Genomic DNA, 16,725 nt, shown 5'->3' with positions numbered 1-16,725 from the left:
CCAAACCATTTCATTTGCATAGTGAGAAACTGTGAATCTATAGGGTAACACAGATGGTGCCAAGCCCTGTGGCAAAGTCTGAGCTACCTTCTGTGTTTGCAGAAAAGAAGCAGTCAATATATATTGGCTGGAATTTTTTCAGAACTTGAAAAGCATATGTCTACTGAATTCCAAAAGTTATTATGCATTAACATACCTTAGCTAGGCTAGTAAGAGAGCAAAAATTGAATTCATTTGGAATAAACAAACAAACAAAAAGTAACATTATCCATAGTCAACCAAAAAAAAAGTCTCCTGTGACAGCTAGAAGAATCAGAGGAATCATGGATTGCTATAATAAGATTTTGGTTTTTAGGATGAATAAAATCGTGGATGTCACTAAAGTAAGCCCCTAGGAAGGATAAAACACTTCCAAACATCTTCCCATAAAAAAAATTCTCAGAATACTAGCACGCTGTGGTAAACATCTAGCACTGTAGAAGAACCAAAACCATAAAACAACTCAGCTCTTACATAGTGCAGAGGATTCAAAGATAATGCAGTTTTTCAAATGTGAAAGTTGCTTAAAAGAACGCGTCAGTCACATTCATCTGCACCAGTTTGCTCTTACTAGATTATCCAGTTGGAGGACCCATACCCATTCACTCTCTCACTTACAAATTTTCTTCTGAAAAAACAGAATGCTAAAGTATTAAAATTAAAATCTCAGACAATTATGTTACCACCTCACAAGAGATACAGTGTTAGCAAGGCTACACAAATTTAAAACAACTCACAAATGTGGAACCAATGTGTTTAAGATTATTACGGATGAAATGATGATATGTACCAAGTACCATTCAAAAAGACAATGCCTCCGTACTACACTGAAGGATACTAGTGTAACATACAAAATCTGAAACATTTTTGATTCACATTCTAGCGGTTCTCTATGGAATGTCACTGAAACAACAGCATTGTTAGAAAATGCTTTCTAAGATCATGCTAAGGCTTACAATATCTCAAAAACAAGAGGGCATTTAGACTTTAACAAAGAAGAAAATAAACAATGTCATCACATACCGTGAGTTTGAGGGGACCATACTTTTTTTCCTGAGCAGCCAAAGCATTTTTAAAAGGAGTTGGAGTCCTTGGTGTTGAACCCAAAAGAGATCTTCTAATTGTGGGAGTTCTAAAACTATTCAAGCATAGAAAAGTGTTCATACATACATTTCAATATTTTCTTTATCAACAGTAATGTAACAAAATGAATCTAAGAAACATTTTAAAGTACCTTAATTTACACAACTGATATCACCACCATGAATCTGAAAGTATTAAGATCACCATAGCATTACCCCAAGTATATTAAACTTAAATTAGATTTTGGTCAGGAAAAATTTTATCTGAGTACAAGTCGCTTTCTGTTAAGCTAAAAACAGGAAGCCGGTTTACTTGGACACAAGTATTTAAGTGTTAAGGGTTTTAAAACTCATTCACAGTATGCATATAGGTAGACTAATTTCTCAATGTTTAGAAAAACTTGTTTTTATTCAAGCAACACCATCAGATGTTAAATGTAATAATCTTACCCCACATTTTCCTTTTGATCTTTTGGTGTCATTTCCTTGTGTAGAGGAGTCGTAATAAGAACTTTCTGCCCACAGATTGGAGTCGATGTAAATGCAGGATTTTCAAGGTTAAACTGTTCATTTCCAGAGCAAGTGTTGAAAAACTAAGTGCAAGAGAAAAAAAAAAAAAACAACTAAGCAACTTTAAAGGACATAACTTCACCACTGTACTGAGCAGTAAAAAAATTATATATCTGAATGGCTTTTACTGACAAACCCCAATAAACTATTCTTGACTTATTCTTGACATTTGCAGTATTTATCACTGAAACCTTGATTTTCTCCTTAAAATCCCTGCCACTTAATTAGGTCACAGAGACAATAGGTCTCTATCAACAATTATTTGCATGAGAAAGTGTGAGCTGAGACATGACTCCCCTCCCCCCCAGTTAGTCTTCAAAACAGAGGAAACAGGTTATTTAACAATTTCTTTTTAATATATCTACCTTTACGCAGATGTTTTCAGAAGTTTTTGGACATATTTGTTTAGGCTACAATGTATGACTAGGGAAGAAAGTACTTGTAATTTATAATCCATCCACTGCAGTCTTCATAGTTTAGCCATATTTAAAAATAAACCCACCTGTGATGGAGAAAATGGTAGTGTTTTCACTGGTGTATGCTTTAGTGCAACATTGATGGCGTCGTTACACAAGCCATCATTCAGTTCATTAACTGGTGATTGCCCAACACGCAATCTCTTTTTCTTTCTCAGGATAGTAGGTGGAGTGCTGAATTTAGTTAAGTTTGGGGTTGTTGGAAAAACTGCTTCCTCCTCACCGCTAATGCTACTCTGTTTTTTGCCATCAAGCAAAACGCTGACATTATACTGGCACTCAGAAGTCCCTTCATTGTGTTGAATCCGCATTAGTTTTACTGGAGCTGGCTTGACAGGAGATGCAACAGCCTCCGAAAGCTCAAAACTGGTGACATCACTCCACGCTACAGGATCCTATGAGGCAAGGTGCAAAACACTCAAAACACTAGCAGGCTTATCCAAGATTATTTCACAACTTTCAAGCCAATCTAACAGCCCTCTACCTCCAAAATCCACATACTGAATTATTTTCCCTATATCTTTCACACAATCCTAAAACAATTAATACTGTAAAACACAATTATTTTAAAACAGACAACAAAAATCACTCAATATTGGTAAAACTACAGACAACTGCAGCGTAAGGTAATTTCAAGAGTATTCTATACATATTGTATTAATTGATGTTCCTAAATAAACATTTTTTTAGAATAAATACAGACTTACAGATTCAATAAGTTCTAGCGTCTCTGCAAATTCTGGAATGGTTTGTAGAGATGATAACATTGTATTTGCTTCCACAGCCAAATACCTAGGGGGTGAATTCTGCTGAACAGATGTGCCCTGGGTCTCATCCATGCTGTAGAACTCACTTGTTTGTTCCCCAAGGCTAGTTAGTGTATTAGACACACAATCTTCCGTGACAAAACTCCCAGACCAACAGGGTACGTTTCCAGCTTGCTAAAAAGTATGAAGAAAGATGTTAATCTATTCAACTTAGAAGTTGAAAAGAGTCAATTATGTGACCGTGGGGAGGTAAAAAAAAGTAGTATGTGGAAAGATTAAGCGTAACTATTAATTTTCTGCTTTTTCAAACGCTAATTATCTGTTTGCATTAATGCAGTTAGTCTTCTCCTTAAGTTAACATACTCAACATTCTCAAATTGTGTAAGATTTTTATCTTACCTCTCATTCATATCTTATACATGCTTATAACTTAGATAATTATGGGTTGTATTGGAAGCCATCTCTGATGCAATTTTCCTGTGTTCCTGAACATCAGTATATTACGAAGTCATCTTCACTACAGAACACAGGTACATTTTAAGATTAGAAACTGTTTCTAGAATGTGAAATACTTCATTTGACCCATTTTTTTTTAACGCAGATTCTGCATTGATAGTTTACTTCTAAATGGCTATCCCATTTTAGCACACTGCTTAGTACTCAAGAAACAGATTTTAATTTTCACTGGAAATCTAGAAGCAAAAGAGATTACACTAGATAAGCAGAACATTGCACTGTTCTAAGAGAATGCCAGGAATAGCTCCACCACAAAAAAATGGAAGTTCACCTGTAATCTAAATTAGTGATCAATATGGCTGGGTTGGTTAAGGTGTCTGATGTTGCTCACAGCCCTCTGTTCCTGAGGAAATAAGTGATGGACATCTGCAAGTTTCCCCCATTCTGCTAAAGTACATATAAATTTTGTACAGTGCAAATTTATATACTGTTTGTGATGTTCAAATGCAGATATTAAGTATTGCAAGCACAGGAGTTTGATAAAAATATAATTTACAGGATGTTTTGAAATCAAATAGGGAAAGACCTATGTATTTTTCACCTGTCTCTGTTGAACATATGAACATTGCTGATCTATAAAAGTGAATGGTGGGGACATCAACAAGCACGCTACCTCTTGAAGAGGATTAAATTCCTGGCTCTTAGGAACAACTGCCAAATTGCAAGTCATATTTCTGCTATTCTCTCTGTTTAGAAAACTACACTAAAAATAATTTGCCTGAATTGTAGTGTATAGACTTTGGTTTACAACCCAACAGCCATAGGTTTGATTTTAGAAGGTTGGGTAAAAAAAACACAAAACCAAACATCCATTACTAAATTGCTGAGGATTAATCTCAGTAAAGCATATTCAAATATTTACAGAAATTTACAGTCCTTACAGAAGACACTTGTTTTCTTCTGATTTCATTCTCTGCTGACATAAGTAGCAATTCAAGTTCCTTTATTTTCTTTTCCTTATCAGGATCATCATCAACAAATGACTGCTGAAAAATTTAAGAAAGAAGCTATTACTATTTTCCACCTCCACCACCCCCCCCCCAGTAAAGATTCTACATTATAACACAGCTACACTTTTAACAGAAATCCACACATAGCAGGAACAGAGCTGTTCAAGTTGTATCATATTTTGTAATACCATAGTCACTTGCAAGTGAAACAACTCCAGCAATTACTAGGAAATGGATCGGATGTTAAAGTGGTATACAAGCTAATATTTTAACAGGTTTCTAATATGGCCTGTAAATGCTCAATACGCTATAGCGCTTTTTAACCAAAAGTCACTCAGTTCTGTATTTAATAGGAGCAACAATGGTGGCACCTTGGTAGATGCGTTTGTGCTTTCATGTACTTTCCCAGAATTTTGAGTTATTTATCCTCACTAAGTGTGCAATAAAGTGTTTCAAATCAGCATTTGCTGACAGAGTGTCTACGCAAGCAATCCTACCACTGTCAGAAAAGCAAATTAACTAATTGGTTTTGGCTGGCTGGTTTATTTTTAACATCCTGAAAATTGTCTATTATTGCTATAAATATAGGTAAGCAAGGATATATGTCATAAGTTTCAAAGCTAGTTACACTCCCCAGTTTAGGGAGGACTTCAAAGAGCAGAAAGTATCTTGTACTTTTCTGTATAGGGCAATCCAGAGTGTCAAAGGCCATATGAGGCTTTGTAATTCTTATACTGAGATCAGGCAAGAAAATGTAACATAAAACAGATGATGTCCATAGGAAAACTTAAGGTTAGGTACAGAGTTCTGCAGTTTGTGCCTCTGACACATCTAGCACAAACAAAATATGTATTATACCCTGTGTCAAAATAATTGTTTTACTAATTTCAAAGTCACAAAAATTCTTCAAAAAGTCATATTGTAAACCAAGACCTACATTCAGTCTGTAACACATGAGGAATTTCAGTTATATGATAAGTGAGCCCAAAGGAGCAAAAGGAAATAGATATATACAATTATTTTTCTTTGTTTTAAAGTTTCTCAATACTTTAGAATACATTTACAAGGCTGCAAAAGAGCATCTTCAACTGACTGACAGAACTTTATCAGTCAGAAAAAATTAAAATCTATTGAGAACAAAAAAGCACAGCCATAAGTGTAAGTCACAGTAAGTTATTTGAACTGAGTGTTTCAGATAGGGTTATATTTATTACATATATAAAGTAGTAAAAATCCAGTCTTTAAATCTCTCAGAAGCTAGGTAATACTAAGAGGTCATCATTTTAACCTAAAGATTTAACTTAAAACTGTGTTTTAAGCCATACTGCTGTTCAGAAATAAGCACAACCATTGAGTTTCTGGGATGTGTAAAGATAGGTCCTTTTTTCCTACCTAGAACTACTAATTAAGCTAGCAAGCCTACTTACAGAGGAACATTTACATAAATTTAGGTGCAGCATAAAGACTTAAAGATATTTTGAAGTTACAGGTTTTTAAACTCTTAATTTTGCAGCACAATACACAGTACGTTCTCTTAATTTACAATGCCCGTTAACAATTTACCTGAACTGAGTTGGAAGAAGCTGAAACATGTTCTAGACAGCTGCCTTCTGGTGAGGCATACTGGTATGCTGGAATCTAAAAAGACATAAATAATTTTACAAACCCAAAAGTAAAGGAGGCTATAAAATTATCTCTAGTTTATTGTACATAAACTGTATATTATGGCTTACAAATCGTGTTACCATTATATCACAAAAAACCTCAACAGATCTTCATTCTTTCTGATTTGTTTCTCGTTCCAAAGCCAATAAATTATTTGAAACTGGGAAATACTAATTATTTTGGATTTTGAACTTACATGTGTCTGAACAGGTATGTAAAATTGATTCTGACTGTGCAAGTGTTCCATAGTCAGACAAGGTTGGGGCTGAAGTTTGGATGAACTAGCTCTTTCAGACTTTATACCATCTTGTAAATATCCTTCCTGTTCCACCTTTCTTCGCATTGTTGAATTCCAGTGATTTTTAATCGAATTATCAGTCCTAAAATGAAAGTGTACAATAGTGACTGGTTTCCATATCTCAAAGCTTAATATATGCCATAATTTACAGGGTTTGTACAGTAGGTTAATCCAAAACCACAAATCCAGAAAGCTTCAGCAGCTTGGACTGAAAGTTCTATTATCAGTGACGTGTTAGCACAATGACTAGAAAACTACTCTTTTCAAAACTTCCTTCTACTAAACTTCAAATTTGCAGGAAATTAAAAGTAGCAAAAGAGAAAGCCTTGGTTCTTGCTATTATCACAGGTGAGAAACTTTTTTCTTGGTTACTTGGAACAATCATGTGTCCTCTGTGACTACGTTATTTATCCTGTGCCACAAATTTGCAGAACACGAAGCTAAAGCAACCACCCTACTGTCCCACAGTGTAAGGGCACTATGGCTAGTGTTTGTCACTGGAAGACATCTCTTCTAAAAAAATGTCAGCCTGAATTCCCAGCTCTGAGTTTTATGTGTAGCTTTGTGGAATAATATCCTGCTACCTCTTGGCGCCCTTGGTCTTGTAAGGGCAAAGCAGGCATGCCAGAAGACCAGTATGCATTGTCACTATCCTGGGAAAGAAAAAGCCTGCAGTTTGACAAGCAGGCTGAAATCACTTTTAATGCTAGACAAGCATTAAGGCAAGAGTAGGGTAAGAAGGCATTATAGTCTAAAATACTAGCAATATTATTACTAGCTTTAGAGAGAGGCTAAATAGAAATAAAAATTGCTTTAAGCCCCATTTTTCATTTAAGCTCGACTCCAAGAAGTATTCCCCTTTTTCATCCCACTAGTGTTAGACTCTACAAATCTTCTAGGTCTAGGATCCAGTCTTTACCTAAGAGTCTCAACCTGGATTTACTTTCAACAAATAGGTTAGTGAATTAAGAATACCTCTGTCCTTACAAACTCATCTTCCCCCTCTGAAATTCTTTTAAGATGCAATTTCTTCCCTTCCCATTCCTCCAAAGGATTTTCTATGATTCATGGATTGTGTACTTTATCAAAATATAAAATTTTTAAACACATATCTCCAAGGACTCATTCTCCCAACATAACAAGTGCTGACATTCCCTCGCCACTGCTAGATAGTCATCTCCTGAACACACAGACTGAATTCAGAGAGGGACAGCTTAACATTAAATTTCAATTAACAGTACAAGGTAAACAATTTATTTCATTAAAACTCTTTATACACTAAAATTTTGTTTTCCACAAGCATATAAGTGGCAATCACACTTGAAACAAAGATAAGGAGAATAATGCATACAATTCATTCTTCACTTAGAGACTGCATGGTAGCAAACTGGCTTTCCAATGCATGACTCCTAAGCCTGGACTTTTGAAGGTTACCAAGATTCTCTTTTTGGAGTGTCTTGTTTAACAAGTGTTTCACAAAAAGCAAATAAAAATAATAAAAAAAGAATTTCTGATCTTAAACCAAGAAGAAAGTCGCCCCCAAATGCATATTGATGAAGGCAGTTTGATATCAAGTCATAGGATGTTAATGCATTCTTCCACTATTACTTGCAGTGACAGTTTTTTCTAAGTGAACAGGAGGATTTTTGAAGGAACTTGCAGAGTGTTAGAGATCTTTTTATTGGTTGTATGGCTTTTTAAGAATACATTATCAAATGCAAAAGATCCAAAAAATTTCACTATCTATCACGATAAAGATAACGTGACATAGGTTTCAACATATGATCTCTAACAAATTACATTGGAAAGAGCTGTGCAATGACCGCTTTCCACATTCCAATATTTAACATAAATAGAGTTGAAAAGCACCTTCCAGGAAGAAGTTTTGCTATTTCAGCCCATCGGTTTCCCAAACGCTTGTGAGCTTCATAGATTATTCTGTCCTCTTCTTCTGTCCACGAAGACTTTTTTACCTCAGGATTGAGATGGTTATGCCATCTCTCTCTGCATTGCTTGCCTATTCTTCCTTTCAGGTGTTTTGCAATTAGAGACCAGCGCTTTGGACCGTACTTCTGAACTAATTCAATAACCTGGAACACAGATGAAAGTATGTTTATAATTGCAAACCCTAATTTTCCTAACCAAAGACTGAATAACTCACATTTTAGAATAGCGTCAACTTGATAAGATACTAGGCCTAAGGATGCAGACAGTGACTCAGGGTTTTAAAAAGTATTTTTCAAGAAATCAAAAAATTGCTCATTTATTCCAAATTCACCATGTTTAGAATATAAGTATATGCCTATGAAAATACTTATTTGGAAGTTTCCTTTGTGTCACCCATTACATACGTTGATGTTAGGAAAGACCAAAAAAGAAGCTGTTAAAGATGCTTGGTTTGACTTTTTTCAACAACGTACGTATGAGAAAAACACTACATCTCTACTGCCAACTTTCATCCCATTTCTATGTGTTTTTACACATCAGAAGCTTTTTCTTAAAAGGATGATGAGAACTTTAAAAAAATAGATTAGGAAGACCATATTCACAAGTTGACAAATACTAATTTTAAACAGTTTTAAACAGTGAGAATAAGCAGTTGATTTGAACTACCATATGTGAAAGCTATATGCGCACATCCCTACAGGGCAGTATGGGTTTTGCACGCAAAAAGCTGCAGCGTGGATTAACAGAGATGTGGAAAAGGAGTCTAAACCACCATTGCTAGCTTCTTTAACAGTAGAACATTAATTAATTTCCCTTATGCCCAACCCCTTTAGGTCTGGTGGGTTTGAGAAACAAAAGATGTAAATAAGACCTTTGATCTTTAGTGCTGGAAAAAGATCTCCTCTACTCGGTAAGCTAGGGTAGTTCAGCTAGCAATCTAAGCAAAGGGAAATGAAACACTTAAGTAGATGGAATATCTGGTCTGCTCAAGAGCAGCTGCATTTTTATTTTTTATTTTTTCTTCTCACACAGCATAATGTAATTATCTATGCCACAAGATGCAACAGACATCATCTTTGTGGGGAGGAAACCTAAGAAAAAGTACATATTCTTAGCAGTCATATGCCAATTTTATTACAGTAAAAGAGTACAGTATCAATTAGTTTTTATTACCCTCTGATCTTCTTCTTTAGTCCAGGGACCTTTAATCAATTCTGGGTTTAGTACCTTCTGCCATCGATGCTGGCACTGAAAATCGGAACGATTCTGAAATAGTTTTAGAAGACCAGTGTAGCTGTTAAACTCTTGAATAAATAAACCCGTAAGTATTAGCTAGCCAGAATTATTACCTTATTTCAAATTAAAGGACTTATTCAGACCTTTGTTCTAAATATAATAATTAAATTCTCCCTTATTATTTCTTCTTCCATTTGCTTATAAAAACTCTTCTCCTGAAAAAACAGCCTTGCACAAAGCTCTAATTACTTCAGTGTTCTTACTTGATAATCAAATTCAGAACTTACTCTTCTTTAAAGAAAAACTTAGAATTTTTGTCCTCATTACTCCACACCTTCTCTGAACCTTATGCGATTGACATGCTTTTGACATTATCTATAGCCTATATAAGGAAAGAAATTTTTAAAGGAAATACTTTTTCTTTCAAATGAAAGAATAAACTTTTTTCTAAGTCTCGAATGGATATATTCTCAGCTCTTTACTAGAGTGTTAAGGAAAACAGATTTATATCAAGTTTAGCTAACACATTCTAATTAAACAACATTGCTTTTTCTGCTCAGGACAGATGGTGCTTTTCTGTAGCTTTACTAAGGATCTTTTGAAATATTGTTCCCAGTTATGAAAGAGAAGTAAGCTTTCACTTAGCCTCCTAAAAACTGTCTGTAAGAAAGTTTGGGGCTCTCAGGGTAGTCAGTCCAATCTTTAGAAATATGCAGATAAGAGCCTGCCCTACCACAGCATAGTAGTATGCCTTTTATAACACTGGGACATGATGATTTACTCTCTTCAGTGCAAGCTGCTGGACAGCCAGTACCAATTTCAAGGTTTTGCTGGACTTGTCTACCAAGTAAAGGTGTTATCATGCTAAGATGAAGTTAAACAAGAAGCAATCTGCAAGACCAGAAAAGATATCCAAAACACTGGGATTTTACATCTAAAATTACATTGATCACAGTACCTTCAAGGTAATAACAAGTAGACAATGTATGATTAAAAAAGCACACTAGAGACTGTTACAAGACATCCTTATTCAAGACAAGCTAAAAAAAAATAATAAAAAAAAAAAAATCAGGCTCAATATAGGATAGCTGTTCCCATTTTCAAGGAAAGAAAAATTTCGAGACTGTGGCCTTTTAGTGTTTTTACCTCTGAAATCATGACATATTTGGGGAAAAGAACGAAACAAATGATGGGTTGAAACAATAAAATCATTTCAGGTCTGCCTGAGCCACAATAAATTGAAAGAGAATATCAGCTCCATCTCTTGAGAGTCATCTTTAAACCATCTTCGCTTTTTTGGGCAGAATAGAGGGAAGTTTTACTTGTGCCCAGCCCAATAGTGAAATCAGGTTCTGAAAACATAGCAGTTTGAGTGCCTTTACATGCTAGGAACTCAAGATACGCTTGCTTTCCCTAGCAAAAGACCATCAATAACAAGGTAAGTACTAATTATGCCAGCCTCTATTATTTGGCTTTGTCATTTGAACGCTGCAACAGGCCACCCAGAGAGGCTGTGGAGTCTCCATCCATGGAGATACTCAAAACCCAGCTGTACACTGTCCTGGTCAGCCTGCTCCAGCTGACCGTGCTTGAGCAGGGGGGTCTGACTAGATGATCTTGAAAGGTTCCTTCCAACCTCAATGATTCAGCAATGGGAAACCTGATCCTCCATGCATGTTTCCCCATGATAGCTGGGGAGCTTTTTTTTTTTTTTCCCAAACTCACTTGGGCCCAGCTGAACAACAGCTTTCTGTATCCACAAGATTTTTTTTCAGCTGGAGAACTTTTTATTATATTAAACTGTCAGATTTGCTGAACGCAACTCCATACTACACCTGCAGAGCAGTATCACCAAACATGGTATTTTTAAAACAGTTCAATATAAAAGCTTTTTGATATTCTGTTTTTCTCCTCTGCCATTCACTCATTTAACGGCTTTTTGGAAGGGGATAATACACATGTAAGGAACAGTGATTTGTTTATGCACCCCTTAAATTTAGAAGCTTTGAGTTCGTTCCCTGATATCTGTACTTTGCCACCTGGGGAAAAAAAAAAAAAAAAACACCAAAAGACAACCAAAAGAACAGAAGCATCACAGTTGCACAAATATGATGAGAACAATGAAAAGTTACGCTTGTTCAACATTTAGAATTCAAGTCTATTTTTACCTAGTTACACAGGAAATTCATACAACTGTATCATGCCACTCAGTACTACAAGAACCACAAAGGTGGGAGGTAGGTGTAACTTTTTTATTTCTAACATTTGAATATTCAATACCACTTCTAGGTAGTGAATTCAGCCTTAGATTCTAACCATGTTTTTATAGTAGCCATTTTATAACATTTAATTAGAAGAGAAACAGCCATCATCGATTCTAGTTGTAGGTATTTTCTACCAGTGCAGCTCATACAGCTGAGGAGTCATTTAGTCTTTGAACCAACAGGTCTTTTACTCGTTCCACCTGACCATTGGAACAGAACAAGGAATTTTAAGTGTCAGTAGGAAACTTCCAAGAAACCTGCTAAGGTTCCATTCAAAGCAACTGAAGATACCACTGGGTGGAAAGATTTACATGTTAGGGAAAGCAAACATCACTGAAAACATAAAAACAAAGAAAACCTCCCAACAAACAAAAAACCCAACATAAAACCAAAAACCAACCACACTCTATCCCCCTTTTCCTAAGGTGTTTAAGAAGCCTATCCTGCTCCTTTCAAGCAATCTTTCAGATGTAACCCACACTCCTAACTGCTTCAGAAGCAACCTGTGAGCTGTAGATGTAACCACCACAAGTGATGTAACCGATAGGAAGCAGGAATATATTCCAGAATGAAGACAAATTGCAAGCGTGGACAGATGGCATCTATTATTTTTTATTTCTTCAGGCCATCATTCGAGCCCCAGCCTGAGCTGATAAGGTTCTCCAAGGTCTGAGCTAGATCTCAAGTCCAATTTACAAGCATCCTTTAAAGTATTTTTTACCATTGTATATTTCTGACTTGTAGTTCACCTCATTTCCAAACTAGACATATGACCAAAGTAAGTAAACATTAAAAGGGAACTTAACTGAAACAGAGATTCAACTTACTTGTAGATGACTAGCAATGAAAGCCCAATCATCTGTACCATTTTGTTCCACCAGCTTCTTCAGCCTTTCATCCTGTTAAGACATAACCTCAGCCAATAAATGTTACATGCTATCCCAATACGATACCAAATAATAACATATTTAATGTGCTACCAATATCCTACATGAATGAAACTAAAGCCAAAAAGAGTATTACCTCATCACGTGTCCATTTCACTCTGTTACATATCTTCTTCAAACCTTTTTGCTGTGGTACTTCATAGTCATGATCCACATATTGAAGGTCATCATCTTCCTCACTACAGAGTACAACAGAAGAGTGAAAAAGATAGAAAAAGAGTTTAAAATAACTCTAAAGAACTTATTTTTTCTAACTACTTGTAGCTTTTTCCAATGACATATGGAATTTGCACGAACATAAGCTGTCTCCAGCAGTGGCCTATATTCACCATGTCAAAGGAACAGAATTAATTTGACTTTCAAGGCCACATACTGGGATATGGATAGATAATTAATTCCAAGACCAGACTTAAATTTGAAGAAAAAGCTCTTGTTTAAGATCATATTTTGATAACACATTTATAAATCTTTATTTTAAACAAATGAGCTTATAAGATAAAGTGGTTTGCTAGTCTGCAAAACCATGTTCCACCTCCATCACACAAATAACAAACATAAGGATGCCAAGTAATTTAGCATCGACTTGAGATTTATGTGGGCTCCTGTCTTAGGCAAAAGCGTTGCCTCAGTGTTACAGGAATTAGATACAAATCTTTGAAGACAGAAATATTCCAGCAAGAAGTAAGGACAGTATCAGTGCTGACCCTCTAAGTTAAGAGTGAGAGGGGCAGGAAGCCAGGTAACCTCTGTGACTCCATGTAGATCACACTCCATCTACTGGAGAAACGCATACTTCACAGCCTTGATAAACAAAGCCCTAACAAACGAGCAGCACAGGGAAATGTTTCATGGAAATATCACTTAAACTTATATGTCAGTGACTCATGTTAGACAGCATAAATTCAAACACACGTGGAAATCTAGGCCTAACAACAAGACAAGCAGTTCCTCTACATTAGTTACAGCAAAGGCACAAAGAAGAGACTCCTATCGAAATAGACAGATTTAATTAAAAGCAGTTTCATACTGCGATCTTAATTTTTCTCCATTTTATTATCAAAGAACGATATAAATATCATAAATTCATGTTCAAAACTAAATTTATTAGTTCTGCTCAGCCCTGAAAATTACTTCTATTTTTCAACCAAAAGTAAAAAAACCCTTTCGCAGTAATGGAATTAACCTATGCTGGTGTCCCAAGACTTGATTAGATGGCAGATCTTGACATTATTTTCCAGAGCATGCTATTCGCCCACACAGCATGCTGATCAACCATTTATGTATATTTGTTATTTCCCATGAAGTATGTTCTCTGTGGCTAACACAAATATATGGTTATTCAAGAAGAGCACTACTTAAATTTAAGTCATTACTACAAGATAGTATGTACCCAGCTCTTGCAGACCCAGTGTATTTAGCATTGCTTCTACATCCTACACCACATCTGGATTTGCCCTACTTAGCTTCACGATGCAGTAGAAGTAGTAACACATAAAAACTTTGTGTAGCCAGTGAAATACAAAGCAATAAGCAAAGGTCTACAGTCTAAAGGTCAACAGCAAGTTCTTCACAGTACTTACAAAAAAAATAAGCTGCAAACACAATGAGTTCTACATTAAGTGGCTCAAGACTTAAGAAAATAGGATTTAAACTCACAGATAACTAAGTTTTCTCTTCCCCCTCCCACCTCCTTTTTTTTTTTTTTGTCTCTTATCCACAGGTTCTCAACAAACTTCAGGAGTATATCTTTGTATTATAAGAAGTGCATCTTGATATTATAATGCTATTTCATACCAAGCAAGCCATAGGATTTACTTAAAACTAAGATTTGGCCTGTGGTTAAGCTGTTTGCGAACATGATCTCCTTACCCACTGCACAGCAAACTAGTTCAAGAACAGAGTCTTTAGTCATGTGAAAAGTCATAGGGATTTTTAAAAAAAGAGGAAGAGTTCCATGTACATGGCAGTGATGCTAATGAGAGCACCGGTACTAGACAATGCGGGGTCCCCACCAGCAGCAGCAGTTTAGAACCCTGCACCTGGAGTTCTCCAGTGGCACGCATGTCCCACAGCCAAACCACCACAGCCGCCGGCAGCATCTGTGCATTTCATGGGCACGAGGGCCAGCCTAGCAGGCACTAACCTCACTTGCACCTTGATTCCACATGAATAACTGTTTACTCTTTGATCTTGTTTAAAAGAGGACACCAGTAGATTATAAATCAAATACACACGAATGGTTGGGACTAACAACTTCAGTTTTCGATTAAAAAGAAAAGATTTTCAAACACATTGGGTTGTTATAGTTCATTTGACAATTCTTTTGCAGTTATGAAGCGGCGCTAAAATACTGCACAGAAGTAGAATGCAGCCACCAAGTTTCATCAAATAAAAAATCTGGAACAATAAAGAAAGTATTTCATGAGTTCTGTGCTAGCTGTCTTTGTAATTCTGAGTCAAGAACCATTAAAGGAAAAAAATAAGGTTCTAAATGCAAAAAGCAATAGCCGTTTAACAAAATTAAACTTAATTCCATTTGGTATAAAACAATTATACTTTCTCCTTACTTCACACCTAGACTAACAATCTTGAAATCACTTTCACGTAAGCTCACAACGACCATGATTTAGTTATGGAGATATCATCATCATCACCACACACTGACACAGTATTCTTCTAGGGCTACTGATCTCCAACCACACGTTCCTCTGCTATCCACAACCGGGTTGTATTTTCAATGATGACATCAAAGCACTCCATAGCCATGAGAGATAACACAAGCTAAAGCTTTGCAAAGACGGAACTATTGTTTGCAATACCACAGATGACAGTCTCTTAAATTACAAAAATGCAGATTAGGAGTAACAAGAATCATTCTCTCTCTGAGCTGATTTTTGCAGACAGTTGAGCACAGACAGCTCCAGCAGTTTGCCTCTGCAAGCAAAGCCCCTTAATGAATCTTTGTTCCTTACAGAACTAGAACCCCAATGCATGGTTTTCTTGAGTTAGTTGCAGTTTTGCAGAAAAATTTATGAACTCCTTTCATGTCAGAGGATAACGCAGAAGCAGTTTTAATATGTGTAACTTCAAAACCACCCCCAATTCCATGAGAAGTATGCAGTCACAGTAAACCCCAGATGCCATAGGTAACTCACACATTAGTATTACTCACTGAGCATTCTTTCCTTTCTCAGTCCTAATCCTTCTTTTACATTTTTTCTCTACTTTTCAGAAACTCATTTTCTATGTGGGACAAGAATAACTGCAGCAATAAAACAGCTCTCCAAGACCCACCTTCTGAATACAAAGTAAAGACACACCCATTTTCATATCAATAAAACAAAAGATGTATCAAAACCATCTGGGGTTGTTGCTGAAGCTCTTGAGGAAAACTTTCTCTCTCAGGAATACTTAGACGAGCTTACAACATCCTCAAAGAATATGCCAAATCAGAGAAAGTAGGTGCACTTAAGATATTGGAAGAATCAGCAGGCCTGAACGTTAACTGAACAATCCCAAACCTTACGTCAAGGCTGTGCCAAAGCCACTTGGGAGGAGAAAAGCAAGAAGTATTACTCCATCAGAAGGAAAGTAACCAGCAGGAAAAGCTGCTGCGCAGTCAACGTAGTCGTTACTGACAGGCTTAGTGACCACAGAAAAGCAAAGCGAAGGAGTTGCCTAGGTAAGCTACAACAAAGATGGTCTGAGGGAAAGCACAGAAGCGAGAGCAGCCGCTAAGTGAGAGGCGAGATTTATACCCGAGAGCTGGTGCTCGTAAGCCAGAGAGCAGACGGACAGACAGACAGATACCTGTGCGGGTGCCGGGCGAGGGAGGACTCGGAGGGAGGGAGGGAGGGAGGTGGGCAGTGACACCCGAGGCCGGGGAAGTGGAAGGAGGCCGAGAGCAGCGCCAGCACAGCTGGGCGGGAGGGTGCGGGGCAGCAGGGACGGGGCGGGGCGGCGGCACC

At 36.7% G+C, this 16,725-nt stretch overlaps 1 protein-coding gene across 1 annotated transcript in view; it reads right to left on the bottom strand.

Annotated features, from left to right (window-relative positions):
• Positions 1-15,380, bottom strand: part of MYBL1 (v-myb avian myeloblastosis viral oncogene homolog-like 1) — a 20,944-nt gene extending 5,564 nt beyond the window's left edge. Inside the window, exons 1-12 of the mRNA XM_009885581.1 lie at positions 15,325-15,380; positions 12,834-12,936; positions 12,638-12,709; positions 9,484-9,576; positions 8,233-8,453; positions 6,262-6,445; positions 5,964-6,038; positions 4,332-4,436; positions 2,875-3,108; positions 2,194-2,562; positions 1,572-1,714; positions 1,063-1,177 (exon numbers count right to left, since the gene is read on the bottom strand). Of these exons, the coding sequence (XP_009883883.1) occupies positions 1,063-1,177; positions 1,572-1,714; positions 2,194-2,562; positions 2,875-3,108; positions 4,332-4,436; positions 5,964-6,038; positions 6,262-6,445; positions 8,233-8,453; positions 9,484-9,576; positions 12,638-12,709; positions 12,834-12,936; positions 15,325-15,380 (1,770 nt within the window). The remainder of the gene's footprint in view (positions 1-1,062; positions 1,178-1,571; positions 1,715-2,193; positions 2,563-2,874; positions 3,109-4,331; positions 4,437-5,963; positions 6,039-6,261; positions 6,446-8,232; positions 8,454-9,483; positions 9,577-12,637; positions 12,710-12,833; positions 12,937-15,324) is intronic.
• Positions 15,381-16,725: the final 1,345 nt, after the last annotated feature.

This window comes from Charadrius vociferus, unplaced genomic scaffold (genome assembly GCF_000708025.1).
Source record: "Charadrius vociferus isolate BGI_N301 unplaced genomic scaffold, ASM70802v2 scaffold835, whole genome shotgun sequence".
Lineage (NCBI taxonomy): Eukaryota > Metazoa > Chordata > Aves > Charadriiformes > Charadriidae > Charadrius > Charadrius vociferus.
Note: the sequence above shows the minus strand (reverse complement) of the source record. Positions and strands in the feature narration are given on the sequence as shown.